At 35.6% G+C, this 15,345-nt stretch overlaps 2 protein-coding genes and 1 non-coding gene across 4 annotated transcripts in view; 2 read left to right on the top strand and 1 right to left on the bottom strand.

The window, feature by feature from the left end:
- Positions 1–7,631, top strand: part of LOC118271749 (phosphatidylinositol 3,4,5-trisphosphate 3-phosphatase and dual-specificity protein phosphatase PTEN) — a 46,146-nt gene extending 38,515 nt beyond the window's left edge. The window contains exons 9-10 of one of the 2 annotated variants that reach the window (XM_050693910.1): positions 75–135; positions 2,133–7,631. In XM_050693910.1, coding sequence (XP_050549867.1) covers positions 75–135; positions 2,133–2,136 — 65 coding nt within the window. In that variant the 3' untranslated portion in view covers positions 2,137–7,631. The remainder of the gene's footprint in view (positions 1–74; positions 136–2,132) is intronic. The other variant, XM_050693911.1, reaches the window with a different exon arrangement.
- A 261-nt stretch (positions 7,632–7,892) lies between these two features.
- Positions 7,893–14,118, bottom strand: LOC118271595 (N6-adenosine-methyltransferase non-catalytic subunit). Its single transcript, XM_050693662.1, has 7 exons — positions 13,950–14,118; positions 13,698–13,865; positions 12,900–13,100; positions 12,343–12,499; positions 11,757–12,066; positions 10,765–11,565; positions 7,893–8,475 (listed from the first exon to the last, which is right to left on the bottom strand). The coding sequence occupies exons 1-6, from the start codon at positions 14,013–14,015 to the stop codon at positions 11,319–11,321; spliced, it is 1,149 nt and encodes a 382-aa protein (XP_050549619.1). The 5' UTR covers positions 14,016–14,118; the 3' UTR covers positions 7,893–8,475; positions 10,765–11,318.
- A 223-nt stretch (positions 14,119–14,341) lies between these two features.
- Positions 14,342–14,413, top strand: Trnad-guc (transfer RNA aspartic acid (anticodon GUC)). Its single transcript has one exon. It is a non-coding gene; the product is annotated as a tRNA-Asp (tRNA).
- Positions 14,414–15,345: the final 932 nt, after the last annotated feature.

Raw genomic sequence — 15,345 nt, 5'->3', positions numbered from 1 at the left:
GTGTCCCTTAGTGAGTCGTGAGTAGTGAGGCTTGAGTGCAGTGAGTGAGTGAGTGAGTGAGTGTGCCTGTGCAGGGCGCGCCTGCCGCCGCGTGGGCCACTACCGCCCGCTGTCGCCGCGCCACCCCCCGCACACGTAACTATCTCACTGGTCACTGCTAGCATCGCCTGCCACACCCGCTTCACTCTACCACCTTATACAGACCGCGTGTTGATCAATTATACACCTACTACAATATCAATCAGTCCTAGAGTGAGATTTTAGTGATATTTCGTAGTAACAACTGTTAATGTCACTCAGAAATTGATAGTTTTTAATAGATAGTCCAATTAAGTGTCTGCTTTAGACAAATAGTAGTTACTGAGACATATTTTATTATATATGATTGGTGTATAAAACTTCCTTATGTGACTGACATATTGATCAAAATTAAATATAACATTTTCTTAGAATTGTCCCCTAGTACTTAGTAAGCTCAGATTATTTTACACCCCAAATAGAGAAATGAGAACCTTTTGAAACGTAAATTAACTATAAACATAGATATAATACTACCTTTCTTTTTACCTCATTTGCGTACCATGAAACTGCGTTATGTTGCTGTATTTGTATAGCACGTTTTGTCACTGACTGCTCGGCTTTCACAATAAACATCGGCTGCCTTGGCTAACATGACTATCTAAAATCATCTTTAGTATACATACTAAGAAAATTTAAGACCTTTCCGGTGCTGGTGAGATCATAATACAACTACTTTTGTTTAAAAATGTATGTATATAAAATATGAAATATTTGACAACTTTTTTTTCTTGGTTTTCCAAACATGTTAATAGTAAAGAGTTATTTGATAATGGTGTCCTCACATAAACTGATCGAAAAGCTCAACTAGTTTCGAGCCACACCGAAGCTCTTAATAGTTGTATTTAAAAAACTCTAAACCAGAATCTGCAAGATCTTATATTTATCCTGTTACTCATTTTAGATAGTCAGCCATGCTAAGGCAAGCAGCTTATTTCGTTCGATATCGTTCACAAGTCCGTCCATTGCTTGTACCACCGCATCGTTACCATAGGATCGTCCGCTCGTTCGCTGTGTGTGTAACTCTCTACTTATACCATTTCTACATGTTTCTTGTTCTAATCTCCGTTTTTTCTAATGTGTGCGTCTTTTTATTTATATACATATTTTGTTTGACACCTTGAATAGTTATATTAGTCCTTATAAAGCTTTTCGAGTTGATTGAAACTCGTTCTTAAGATTTGAATGCTAAAGTTTATTTTGCATTACAAATATTATGTCTATAACGTTCAAGATGTCACTAATTTTGTGCTTACATTTCGTCTTGTGCATGCTTTAATTGTTTACGAATGCTGTTTTGTCCCTAATTTTTCTGCTAAACTTTTGTTTCGGACAAAAGTTTAGTACTATTTGATTGTTGTTTTTAGTTTTTATAACTGAAAATAATGGTCTGACTGCTCATCATAACTCCCTCTGTGTGGATTGTGTTATGTGTACATATTGCGAACGAATTCACATTACCTCATACTATATAAAATTACATACAATTCATTTACTGCCTGACGGAAACTGTGACTGCTTCTATTCTAATATGATTGTGGATAATAATGGGTATTGTTTACAATAAATATGAATTTAATAATGTCGGAAACACGGCAATTTTATTGTGTTATTTATAATTATGTATCCAATATGGAAGACAGTTAATTTTCTGCCACGATGTCACAGATGTTCCGCCCGGTGTACATACATGTATCCCTAACATACATTCGCTGTACATTGCTCGCTTTGCACAGTTTGAACGCATCACACACGCCACATACGGATTTTTTTTTAAACGCCTCATTGTTTTATTTTGTTACATTTCCTTATTCCTTCATAGTAAATAAGGCGTTTAGAAAATATATTTACATCATTTGTTTGAATTTTTCGGCTTCTCACTAAATAATCGTTGTTACTGTTATAATAATTTTAATTAAATGCTTTTTACGTGTAAAGTTGCTTGGAATCTAAGTGTTATTTGTTATTGAAAGCCCTAAAATTCAAACAAATGTAAATCTGTCCGTGGCATATGTAATCGTTCAAATGCTTATATGTGTTTCTTACATTTTCAGGTGAATCGACATACTTGTGAGGTTGGCTCGGGCTCTCGGTGACCTCTCCACACTTCTATAAATAAACCCCGCTTTACCCCCACCCTACTGGCAAAGGCTTGAACTTGTAACACGGTGCCGAAACACTTATAACCTTGAATCCTAGTGATGTTTACTGAACAAGTAGTGCTCTATGTGTGTCTAAAATGTGTAGATATTTAACAAAAATGAGCGGGTTGTGCCATTGCCGCGTACCGACGGACTAAACGTACGGTTTGGATAAAAAAAAAAAACAAGATTTTGTGATAATAATAGTGTGCTGAATGGACAACTGCGTCGACGTATCGACGTATGGGAGATGTCGTTTCATTTCACCCGTTTACAAGCCGTCGAAGGTATCGACTTTAAATTCTATGGTCACAAGGTATGTTTCTTGTTATAACTCTTATGACTGATAAGTACATTTCTCGGTATTTTTTTTTTAATTATAAGCTTTGGCCATTGTCATAGATGTGTTTCAGTGAATAAACAATTTGTACTTTTTAAATGTCAAAGACTATACAAGGAGGTAATAGCGTATTCTGCCGAATTTTGAACAGACTGAAATTATTACCGGTGAATCAGATGGTTAGATGTTCTTAGATCACTTCTGTTAGGAATGGGTTCTATTGATGATGGAAAAGCAATGTGACTCGCTTGAATAGTTTGAGAAATAATATTGTCTGTTGAATTTATGTATTTAGAATTCATTATCAATGTGAAGTGGAATGGTGACGCTTATTCAACCGTGTTTATTGCAAAATACGAAGAGAACAGTACCCTTAGTATGAGTTTCAGGCGCTCTGATTGGTTGGTTTATTCTATATTAAATGACACAACAGACTGTATTAGTATGAATTTTCTTTACGTATAAGTAATCAAAACAAGACCGCGTTCGGCGCTCTGATTGGTTGGTTCATTTGCGCCTGCAATCAAGGCGCCTTGCGCACTTTTGTTCCGTTTTCGTTCATCGTAAAGCAAACTCGTACTAAGGGTACAGTTTGTAGTTTCATTTAATATACCTCTGGGATTGTGACAAGAGGTCAATGAACTCCAATAAAATTATATTTTAGTTCCGACTGTCTCAGTAAACGTCACCGTTACACTGTACTCTAGACGTACCTAGTCAATGTCTTTGAAATGACTTGAAAAATGTAAAAAAAATATTAAGGAACCAATTTCTAGGTGCTCTTATTTCTTTTAATTTGATAATAAATCATCTTGGTTAACCGGCCTCATCGTTGACCCGATATGTTGAAGAGAAATTATCCGTTTGTTTCATACATTGTACCATAATGTCGGCTTCACTTATTTATAAGTATTTTTTTTTTATTATTGATAAAGAACTACAATATGCCGTGTGTGCGAGGCAGATTTTCCCACCATTTCGACTAAGTCCATTGACGGACAGTTTTTTTTAATGTTTTTTTGTATACTTTCGAAAGATCTCACTAACTGCCGTCATAAATGTAAAAATTTTGTTAGGCTTGGTGTGACTACTGTGGCCTTTGCTGATACACATTTTACATAGATCCTGTAATTCAAATTATACCTTATAACATAGCAATAAATCCTTCAATAGCTTCAGCAACTCTTCCTTCAATACACAATACATGTTCCATAGATATGTGTATCAGAAATATCACAGTAGACACTTTGTTAGTAGAAAAAAAACTTCCAAAAAACAAGTTTGATACTTGACACAATTTTATGAAAGGAACTGAAGGCCTAGTAACCTTAAATTTTGACCCTCGGCTAGTCCGTTACCTGAACTAAGATTAAAATGTAATACATAATATTAATTGTTATATGTACCTAGTAATACATACACTATTATATTTATTTCCAATACATTGCACCCTCTATACAGTGTCGTTAACGAATGTTATTAATTTGACTGTCGCGTGAGAGAAATGGAATACAAATATATTCATTGCTGGTTAAAGCTAGGGTGGTCACTTGTGAAAAGTACAAATGGTTGCAAATACTAGGTCTTCTAAGAGAATGGTTCTCTACGCTGTGTGCGAGAGAGACAACACGAGTTTTCGTGCGTTCGTATGATTTGAGACCTTTTCAGTGCACACAAAAATGTATATCTGTGATTGGTGTAAATTGGTTTATTATTATTAGCAATTAAATGTACAGATTTCTTATAATAGCGATTTCATTAAAATAAATTGAAGGATAAAATAGCCTGTAATATTTTCAAAGTTATTTAGCATTATTTATATGCGTTTGTAGGCATTGGAAAGGTTGTATAGCCTGGAATATTCGAACTGATTTGCTGATATGCAATGTGTTTTTTGTGTTTTTGCAATTGAAGTATGTTAAACTAATAACAACCAATGTTTGGACTAGGAATGGAGAGGTTTACTTTCTGGAATCATATGAAGTTGTTAGCAAGGAGGATAAAGTGCAGTTTTACATGTATGACAAACTAATGCAATGCTTTCTGTACAAGAAGTAGTAACAATGCAAGTTCGTTGACCTAACAACTCTATGAGTCCTAGAAAGTAAAGTCTCCATTCCTAGAATCAGTTGCAGACGATATCTGTGTCTTAAAAAGTTGGATGAAAAGCCGATTTTTTTTTATTTAATTGTAAATATTATTGTTACGATACATTAGTGGTTAATCGAGATCTGTTTTTAAATAAGTAGGTTGTCTTACAACCTAGCGCCTTTAAAAAAAGTTTTATCAATTTGACAAAAGCATATTGAGCGTTGTCTATGGCTGGTCCATTTGCAATGGAGAGAAATTAATAATGTCTAAACCAGGTGTTTACTTCGTTCTGTTATTTTGTTAGCTTTCACAAATATTATTTAGATTTAATTTTGCTGCTACCTACTCATCACATGTTTTTCAAAAGTTTTTATATCTGAATTAGTGACTGAACTGACTATACTTAGGGTGGATTCAGCCTTGTCGATGTAAAATAGTACCAGGCATAGAGCTAAGTTTGAAATAAAAGAATGAAATAACACCATTTCTCGTTTAGGTTTCTATGACGTTTAGGAGAGTTCACGGTTATTGTGATATAGGGCTTCGTAGGCGGATGGCGGCTCGGGCACATTGCACGGAGTCCGAGACACGAGTACCCAAGTGTAGTGCAATATGTTTGGGCCGGAGTGCAGTTGTTGTGACGGGTTTATCGCGAATGCCAGTAATTCGATGCGGAGAGTGATTTGCAGGCGAATCGAGTGTATCGAGTGGACATGTGTTGCCTAGCCTAGGTTTTATACTTCCCCTAGTGTACGACGGATGTTTCATTGCGATAGCGCGCGATTGGGAGTGTGGTACATGTGCTGTGACACGTGTCGCTGCTCTGGCCTACAGCGGTTTGGGAGTAATGCGAATGTGAGCGAGTGATGGATGGCATTTCGGACAAACTCGCAGAAGTGTAATGTAGTACGTAAGCAATGGTTATTGTAGTTAGGTTAGATCGTGTCTAGATAGGTTTAAATAACGTCATAGAAACGAACAGAGCTGCTTAAGTTCGAAATGACAAAAAATATTTTCTTTTTTTGATTCTTTTAGGCATTACGATTTTAATTTCTTTATACGGCTAAGACGGAGTCACACGAAGCTTCCAGTTTAAAAACGTTTTTATTAAGTGTCATGAATTTGTTTTTTTTTTTTCATTAATTAGTTTGTAATTTTTTAATTGTATCGCTTCAGATTTCTAGTTATCTGTTAAGTATATGTATTTGGCTCAGTAATATTTTTTTAATCTGAAATTTCTATGCGTCATTTTAACTTCCGATTTGTAAATAAGGATGGTGAAATTCTAAATTACTGTTTTTTTATATAATATTTTTGTGCTAAATTTTATATAAGCAGCGAATTACAATCTATTTGGCGTCCGGAGGTTAATATACGCGTATATATCATCAAGTACAAATTTAGGAGTTGTTAGTTTCATCCGTCTCAGATAGACGGAGCGGACTAAGTCATTAACTTATTCTCCAATAAAAATATAATATTTTTTAATGAAAATATTTGGATAAACAGCCACCTCTAGTATTAAAATTACCCCCATTCCAGGAAAGTGGTAGACGTTCGAATTTTGTTTTTATTGTATTCGCACGAAAGTTCGTTATCGGTTAACCGCTCGACCTCCCCTCTCCCCTCATCAAAGGTTTAGCTTTAAAGATTGTTGTTTGCCTTATAAAAAAATGTGATCTTATGAGGATTATACTTAAAGGGTGTCGCTGTATGTTGCGGCCGTAGGCGACCACGTTTGATGCAAGCACTAGCCCTCAAAGGCTCAAAACTCATGTATTTTAAATAAATCTTCGTAGAGCTTAAGCTTTGGATGACCGGATCCAAAATTCCCAGGCACCCTGATATGCCTACTTCTTGCCGTCACTAGGTGCACTACTACAGGGCATTTTCCTGGTTTCTTTCTTTATTTTCTTACTTTTTTATTATTAGGATGTCGGTGAACGCGTTTTGCTGTTATTTCTTTCCAAGTCTGATTATGACGTACTTTTTCTAATCCTGTTACATCTCTTACAAATGTCCAATCTTAGTCCTATTAAGAGGAAACCTTTTATTTTATTTCTATCTTAATTATATCTTACAAATAATTTTCTTATTTACTAGCGTTGTCACCGGCAGTAATACAAGAGACACATAAACAATAATAAACATTTTCCAATATCAAATATTATAATCTCAAACGCGCCTACGTCCGCAACAAGTATGAAAGAATAATGCCTTGTTTGTATAATGAATATGGTAACATATAAAAAGAATAATGAATTATCTAATATAATAAGACTTTGACAATGTTCGATAGGCTCAGTGAAGATGACTGTCAATTGGATACACAGGCGAAAAGGGCTTTATTGGTTCGTTGATAAGCATTCATGTTGCGACTAAACGCAGTAACACTAAAATACTGCACCAATATCTCTGTCAGTATCTTTTTTTACTATCTGTTAATTTGTAGTATAAGTCTGCCAGTTTACAGATATGTACATGTAAATTGATCTTTATTGTCACAATGTAATGTAAAGATTTGAAGCAGTTGTCTGCGTTAGTCGCAACACGAATGAGAGAAAGAAAGGCTAGTTAGCGACATGTTCTTGATAAGGTACGAACACGACTGTCACTGAATAATGTCTAGTATTTCTTGTATATTGTATAATCAATTGTAAGGAACTGTGACCGGTACGTCGTTCTATTAATTGCAAATGTGACAAGTCGTAGCGAGCACAGGGGGCTTTTGCGATCGATTATCTTTAACACTAGTAAAGCCCTCTCCGCATATAATGAAACTAAAAGAATATAATTTTTTTATAAATCTTAAGAAATTCTTAGTTTCACAGTAAAGTAATACACTGTAAATTATTTCTTATCTTAGTAAAAAGATCTCATCACCTTATTTTTTTTGTTTTGTCTTTTTATAATTATTTTGAGAAGCAGATTAGTTGATTTAAAGACAATCAATGTAAAATAAAACTTATGGATGTATATAATTTGATTGTTTTATTTTGATCCTTCAAGAAAGCTGTGTTTGAAATGGTAAGTATGCTGAGTTATAGCTCTTATGCACGAGCGGCATTTTGCCAACGGCAGAGGTAACTGCAGCCGTTGACGCGTCGATAGCAGAAATTACATCAGTCGTTGGTAAAATACCGCTCGTATGTAAGAGCTCTTAGTTTGTCTGATAGACTGTGTGGTAAGTGTGTGTACTGAAAACAAAGTGGGTTTGGTATAACGAGAGTTAAAAAGCAAAGTTTTCATCAAAACATGTTTATTATTTCACATTACACAAAATACTCATTGTAATTCTTACAAACTAAATACTTGGTACATTATAATTAGTCAAACACCCTGCTGGACTTGGTACGATATCAAAATAATTATATTCGCAACAAATTGTTGTTTATTGGCATACTATATTTTCTTATGAAAACCTCTATAAATAATAGTAATCAAGTTTTAACCTCTTGTCTGTCGGTATATGAGACATAATAGAAAATACATTGTGTCTCGCATAAATCTACGTTCAATACCAATGGGTAAATTAGTACTAGAGCAAATGATTATAACATGCTGTGTTGATTGACCGTCATCATCATCACTGCATAGTACTGCATAGAAATAACTCTCCTCCTGGCGCAGTCGGGTAAATAGGCCTCCACCAATGACTTTTAGACAGGCCGTTGGAAATGATTTGCATCGAGGTCGCTTGACCCTATCATCCAGGATCGAGGCTCTTGGTACCTTAATTAAAATGTAGTGTATGGTCTGTGGAGTTGTATTCTATCTAGCCACTCAGCCCTATCATATTACGTAAGGTAAATATTTAGCTTAGGGCTGAAAATTGGGTGTCCGTTTCGACTGCTCGGCCACTATGTCGTAGAAAAAAAAACTTATGTCAGCATTTCGAAGGAATTTGTAAAAGATGAACAGTGAAAACCGCAAATTCGAAGAGCCAATAATCAGAAAGTTATGTGGGTTTAACCGTGGCCGCGCAGTCCGCATGAATTCAACTGCGCGGCCACCAGTTCTCTTAAACGGAGCGTTGTAAAAGTCTAATTCCTTTTGCTAATCACTGACAGGATTTCGAAGAAAATGTAGATCATAAAAATAATGCCCTACTGTCTGTAGTTCACGACCTACATCACTCCAAAGTTTGGCCGCGCAGTCCGCACAAAGCGAACCGCGCGGCCACCAGTTCTCTTAAACGGAGCGTTGTAAAAGTCTAAGTTTTTTTGCTAATCACTGATAGGATTTCGAAGAAAAAATACATTGTAAAAATATAGCTCCAAAGTTTGGACTTCTCGTTCCACAACACTCACGTAATGGCGAACCGCGCGGCCACGTGTTTCTTAAAGTGGAGCTTAAACGGAGCTTGGTACAGGTGTCTTTATTTTTGCTAATCACTGATACGATTTCGAAGAATTTGTAAACATCATGAATGAAGTTCTAATGTTTGAAAATCGCGAGTTACAGAACTTATACCCTGTAACTAGAGTTAAAAGAAGGGTGACCATGATTTACGATGCGCTGACGAGATATTCCCATATAAGACGTTTTCATTGTCACGTATATTTCTATACTTTTTATCGTAACATGCAAATAGTTTTAGTCTTTTGGTTTGAAATTGAGTAGAGAAGCTAATTAAAAGGATATAAAGAAAAAAATGTCATCGATTGATTTATATTTCTATTTCTTAAGTAATAGATAAAACATAATATTACTATAAACTATAAATCTTACCTATACTCTCGAATGAAAACATACCAACGCAAGCGCACAGTGACTTTTTTAGGAAGTTATTTAAAACAGCTTACATCTTGGATATGAAACGCATGGACTACTGCAATAGGTAAACGTCATCATTATAAAATAATTAAGTTTTATAAATAAACACTTTAGGAAGATATTATATTTTTGGCATTCCTTTCATTCGCAGACAGGACAGATGTTTCATATAATTTAATAATTTAACTAATATTATAAACGTGAAAGGTTGTAATAATGTGTGTGTGTGTGTGTGTGTGTGTGTGTGTGTGTTTGTTGCTCTCACGCAACAACTACTGAACGGATTTTTCTGAAACTTTGCAGTAAAATAGCTTACATGTCAGAATAACACATATGTGCTATAATTTATATAGATATAGTGTACATTTTTCAAAATATCACGATAAATAAAAAATTGAAATGTAAAGTATGAAAAATCTGTCTTTGGCAAGCTAGCTTTTATTTTACCCTATACTTTTTTTTGAGGCATCCTACTTCCTACTAATATTATAAACGTGAAAGTTTGTAATAATGTGTGTGTGTGTTTGCGCAACTACTACTGAACAGGTTTATAAAAACGTTTAAATACGCGCGGGCGAAGTACTTCGAACGTTGTACATCACGTTAGAAACATCAAAAATAACAGCCCCTATTTAATGGATTTTATTATTATACATATAAACCTTCCTCTTCTATCACTATCTATTAAAAAAACCGCATTAAAATCTATACATAGGGATATAGGGAGGGACAGAAAAAGCGACTTTGTATATTGTGTAGTGATGATATATTTATACTATGATATTGAAATGGGAAAAAGCCTGGATTCACACACTATAAATCTTGGTCACCCTATTTTTTCCTTCGATTATAGGTTTTAAGTTCTGCAGGTCTTGTAGTTCTTAATTATAGGATTTATTTATACTGTCTACATATTCTTCGAAATGGTGTCAGTAATTAGCAAAAAGAATGGGACTTCTACTAAGCTTCGTGTAAGGTCTATTAAAAAAACTCGTGGCCGCGCGGTTCGCTTTGTGCGGACTGCGCGGCCAAACTTTGGAGTGATGTAGGTCGTGAACTACAGACAGTAGGGCATTATTTTTATGATCTACATTTTCTTCGAAATCCTGTCAGTGATTAGCAAAAGGAATTAGACTTTTACAACGCTCCGTTTAAGAGAACTGGTGGCCGCGCAGTTGAATTCATGCGGACTGCGCGGCCACGGTTAAACCCACATAACTTTCTGATTATTGGCTCTTCGAATTTGCGGTTTTCACTGTTCATCTTTTACAAATTCCTTCGAAATGCTGACATAATTTTTTTTTTCTACGACATAGTGGCCGAGCAGTCGAAACGGACACGAAAATTGGCTGTAGAGAGTGCTAGCTTGTACCATCCTTACATAGGTCTTTAGCTTTCATTACATTTGTGCATTGTACAAGCAATTATTGAACTTAGCTCTTACATTACGGTATTTTTACCAAAAGACAAGCCAAGTAACAACCAGTCAGGGTTCCCACCTACTAGAACAACAAATATCAACAAGTAATATTTATGATATTGACAGAACAACAATTTTGTTTCAATACAAATTCGTCACTATACAACTCTTATATCCATTATCTAGTATAAAAATAAAATAAATCTATTTTCGCTGAAGATAAAAATGTAGTACATTACACGCCTGTAAAACCTTCTGCCTTGGATTTTGAGTAAGAAATCTAACTCAGCAATAATTTCAGCTGCATGAGTCGGTCCCACTAAAAGGGGATCCCCCAATCATCACTTACTCATTATCATTCCAAGTCTCATCATCAAAACGCCATTGTGTAGGCCTTATTCTGATCACAGACCATCATTGATCCATTTCAGCTTCAAAATGATACTACCAGTTTTATCCCCTACCAAACGCACTATAGCGCTCCCCTTCCTCGACCTCTCCCCCTAAATCCCCCTCGTCCTCTAGGCCGGGCCCCCTTACTAGTGTTGGGAGGGCTCTTAGGACGGAGTGCCTCGATCCTCTCGGTACACCCAGTACTCTCCCGGCCCTCCGTGAAGTATGAAGCATAGAGTTCCGCGTTGAAATTGGAGTTGGTCAGCTCATGGCCTATAGTGACCCAGCCCGGTCTGATCGTGGAGTCGCGCCCGAATAGGTGGATTCTGGAAGACGGAATAAGTATGTTAGCAAAATAAAATAAAGTTGTATGATTGACTAAACTGTCTTACATTGATTTCGTTGATCAAAGGTGTTTATATTATGTAAGAGAAATGAGTTGCCCTGAGATTTTAATAAACCAATAAAAACATATTTCTACGACTAGTAAATGGCTAAATATTTCCGAAATGATTACCTTCTCCTCCCCAAACAAAAATGCTCCATGATATGGAATATCTCAATCGGCTTCTCACTGCTTCCAAACTCAGGATCCTCAGATATGATCAGATCTATGTCCACATTGGCATGTATGAAGTCACCGTCCACCGACCGCCTGACTGTGCCCTTAATGCCCATCAGACAATGTTCCTTCGTCCTCTGGAACACAGCATTGTGCTCAAGGTTCTTGGAATGTCCAGGGTTTTTGATGTTAGTTTTAATCCAACAAATATCCTCGCAGCGACGGAAGCCCCACTTCTTGAGGCATTCTCTGCCCATGTCTAGGCCTGTGAATGTTTAGATAAAATTTATTATCAGTATGTAGCTGACAAAATTCTATAAGAAAAGTAGTTCTTAATTACAAAAACAGTTTTATAATCATTATTACACTGAAAATTTACTTCACTGACTCTTTGCAGTACAGTTGATGAATTGTTGTTCAATTCCCAGGTCAAGTAAACTATTAACACTTAAGAGGTTATGTTGGACAATGTTGACCAACGCTAAAGGAAGAATAGCTTTTAACAGTTTTTTGTTGGTAGAAATTCTTAAGTAGATGTTACCTTCCGAGCTCCCACACCACAGGAATATGAACGAGCGCGCCTGAGCAATCTGCTGCAGGTCCAGAGCCAGGACATCCTGCCAACGCCAGCCGGACCCCAGGGGAGGTTCCACCAGGATCACGTCGAACTTGTTACCCATCTGCTTCAGGTCAAATGTCTGGAAACAATGTAGAATATCATTGAGTTTGTGTAAGAAACTAAAACTAGTAAATTGATTATTGAATTATAGTTTTCGAGAAACTAAGGTCTCTTTAGTGGAAATTATATCTGGAGAAATATGTTTAGGATGCATCCCAAGTGAAAATCTTAGGTATATGGGCCATATTCAAAACAAAGACTGATATTAACATGTGTTTAGCTTACTTCAATTCCTTATTATGAAACAAGAAAATGTTTTATCAGTTGAAAAGAAACTATTACAGTCTGTAATGTTTCTTCAATAGATTTTTTACTTTATTATGAAACAATAAAGTTGAAAATAACTTACAGAGAGATATGCATCTACTATATGACAAACTTACTTTGCACCACATTGAACCACAAATGCTATTATTTACCTTCAAATCACACTTCAAATACATAGGAGGAGTAGCAGTCTGCGCTATCAGGTCATCCTTCAACTTGATCAGCTCCCGGAGTTTAGGGTACTCTTCGAACCGGTCTGCGAGTCCCACATCTCTGATGAAGTTCTGTGGCCTCTGTCCGGTGTCTACGAAGTGCTGGCAGTAGTCGTTGTGAGGGTTTGATGATTGAGTGCCCTGAGGAGATGATCAAATATTAATTTATCTTACTAATATTATAAATGGATGCCTCATTGGTCGACAAATGTGATTGCTGGACTAGAGGTCTCGGGTTCGATTCAGTGATAGGCTCACTGCAATGCAAGCCTCTAGCATGGTTTGAAACTAGTTGAGCTTCCTCATCAAATGGTTATTTGAAACTAGTAGCTTTCTCAGCCAAAAGACATTATAATTAATTTAGTCGTATGATGTTACATAATGAGATTTGTCATTAGAAATGGTTAATTTACATTGGTACAAGTACTTAAGAAGGTAGGAACCATGAAGCAAGTACGGAGAGAAGATACCATAACATGATTGCGCACTGTGGCACATAAAACAACCCTGTCCAACGATATTATAAGTAAAAAGGTGTAGATTGATAGGTTATAAGAGCTTCAATTTCTTCAATAAATGCAAGTATAAGCCTCACTTTGATTAACTTAATTGGTTATAATTTCAAATCTGCCAAAACATAGTAAAAATAGCTATTAAATAAGTAAGTTTAGTTTATCTAATAATCATTTTACACAATTTTAATAGGTAATACATATAACGTATACCAGGGCATCATACCTTCAAGAAAGTAGAAGAATCGGTGTAAACCAGTTCATCTGGTTGATCCTTGGCCACTGGTTTGTCACCTCCCTCATTTCCACCACCAGGAACCGCTTGTTTCTTTGCCGGAACATCTAAGGTAGCTCCTAAAGCCTGCCTCAACTCACTCACACTTGAAACACCAAGCTAAAACACAAAAATGCTTCCTATAAATATTCCACAAACCTTAGTTCAGTTTTAGGTTATGTCACAACAAAAACCTAAACTTACAGTTTGTGCCAACAATTTCTTGCGTTTTTGTGATCGTTCACGTAATTCTTTTAGTTTTTCACTCATTTTTAGTTTTTGTTATCATTAAATTTCATTAATGAAACCCAAGCTTCCCAAATTATAAACAACTATGCGATGACACGAATCTATTCGTTCAGAAACAGAGAAACTACCAATAAAAAGCAACAGTAGCAGGAACAAAGTCAGAATCAGAATAAAAACTAAAACATTTTTGATGTATTTTTTTTTTTGTAAAGTTGTTCTTTATAATAAAATATTTTTAATGTATAGAATAAAGTAAAATAACTAATATATTTCGAATATTGAAATTTCTGAACGAACTTTAAATATCTTGCATGTTGTGGTTGCGTATTTTAGCTGGGCTATCACCATCTTCGGTAGTATAGTGGTCAGTATCCCCGCCTGTCACGCGGGAGACCGGGGTTCGATTCCCCGCCGGAGAGAACCTTTTGCTTTTTAAAAATTTATTTTGTTACCGACTTTTATTGATATTTTTTACATTTTTTCAGTATTTTTAAAGATATTTTAGTGTTGTTATTACGAAATGTACTGAACCCCTATTCAGTTATTTACAATGAGAAGAAAAAATAAAACTGTGTTATATATTTTTTAAACCTTTTATTTCTAACACAATAAAAATATAAAATCAACATTTATTAATAAAATACTGCATTTCTTTCTCTTCTTATTGAACATAAGACTTAAAAGTTAAACTATAAATTAAGTACCTAGGTATCTTAAATTCTTATATGCTAATATAGGTACGTACACAGCCAAAACTACATTAAGTACACAGTTTCATGCACATACACATATAATTACTATAGGCAAATAAAATTAACATACAACTCACGGTTTTACTTGCATTACTTAGTAACTATTTACTAATTAATCTAATTACTTGGTAGGTAATAAATATGTTCTGAGTAGGTTCTTATCCTGCCGAATTTGATCCAAATTAGTCCAGCAGTTCTTAGGTTCAAAGTAATCGAAACGAGAACGCGTTCGGCGTTCTGATTGGCCGGTCCAATGAATCAACCAATCAAAGCACCAAACACGCTTTTGTTTCGATTACTTTAAACGTAAAACTAAAAACTCTCGTTATACGTCACACTCTTCACGTAAAAGGTAAAAAATTGGGGAAAGAAAAGTAATTATAAAATATATTTATAGCTTTTTTTATTGGATGAGGAACGAACTGGGTCCTGATGGTAAGCAATCAGCGTCGCATATAGACACCAAAACCAAAGGATTTGTAAGTGTGTTGCCGGGCAGTCAAGTCGGCACATTCATTCCAAATTTAAGCATGACTTTTCCACGTGATAATTAATTATTCAAACGTGGTAAGTTACACAGAACTACCAGAAGAGCCTTT

Source organism: Spodoptera frugiperda, chromosome 5 (assembly GCF_023101765.2).
Source record: "Spodoptera frugiperda isolate SF20-4 chromosome 5, AGI-APGP_CSIRO_Sfru_2.0, whole genome shotgun sequence".
In the NCBI taxonomy this organism is placed as follows: Eukaryota; Metazoa; Arthropoda; class Insecta; order Lepidoptera; family Noctuidae; genus Spodoptera; species Spodoptera frugiperda.
Note: the sequence above shows the minus strand (reverse complement) of the source record. Positions and strands in the feature narration are given on the sequence as shown.

Coding starts and splice junctions, on each gene's coding strand:
- LOC118271595 (XM_050693662.1), bottom strand. CDS start 14,015: ATGAGTGAAAAACTAAAAGAATTACGTGAACGATCACAAAAACGCAAG. Junction 12,500..12,899: donor ATTTGAAGTGTGATTTGAAG/GTAAATAATAGC, acceptor CATTGTTTCCAG/ACATTTGACCTGAAGCAGAT. Junction 12,067..12,342: donor GTGGTGTGGGAGCTCGGAAG/GTAACATCTACT, acceptor AAACATTCACAG/GCCTAGACATGGGCAGAGAA.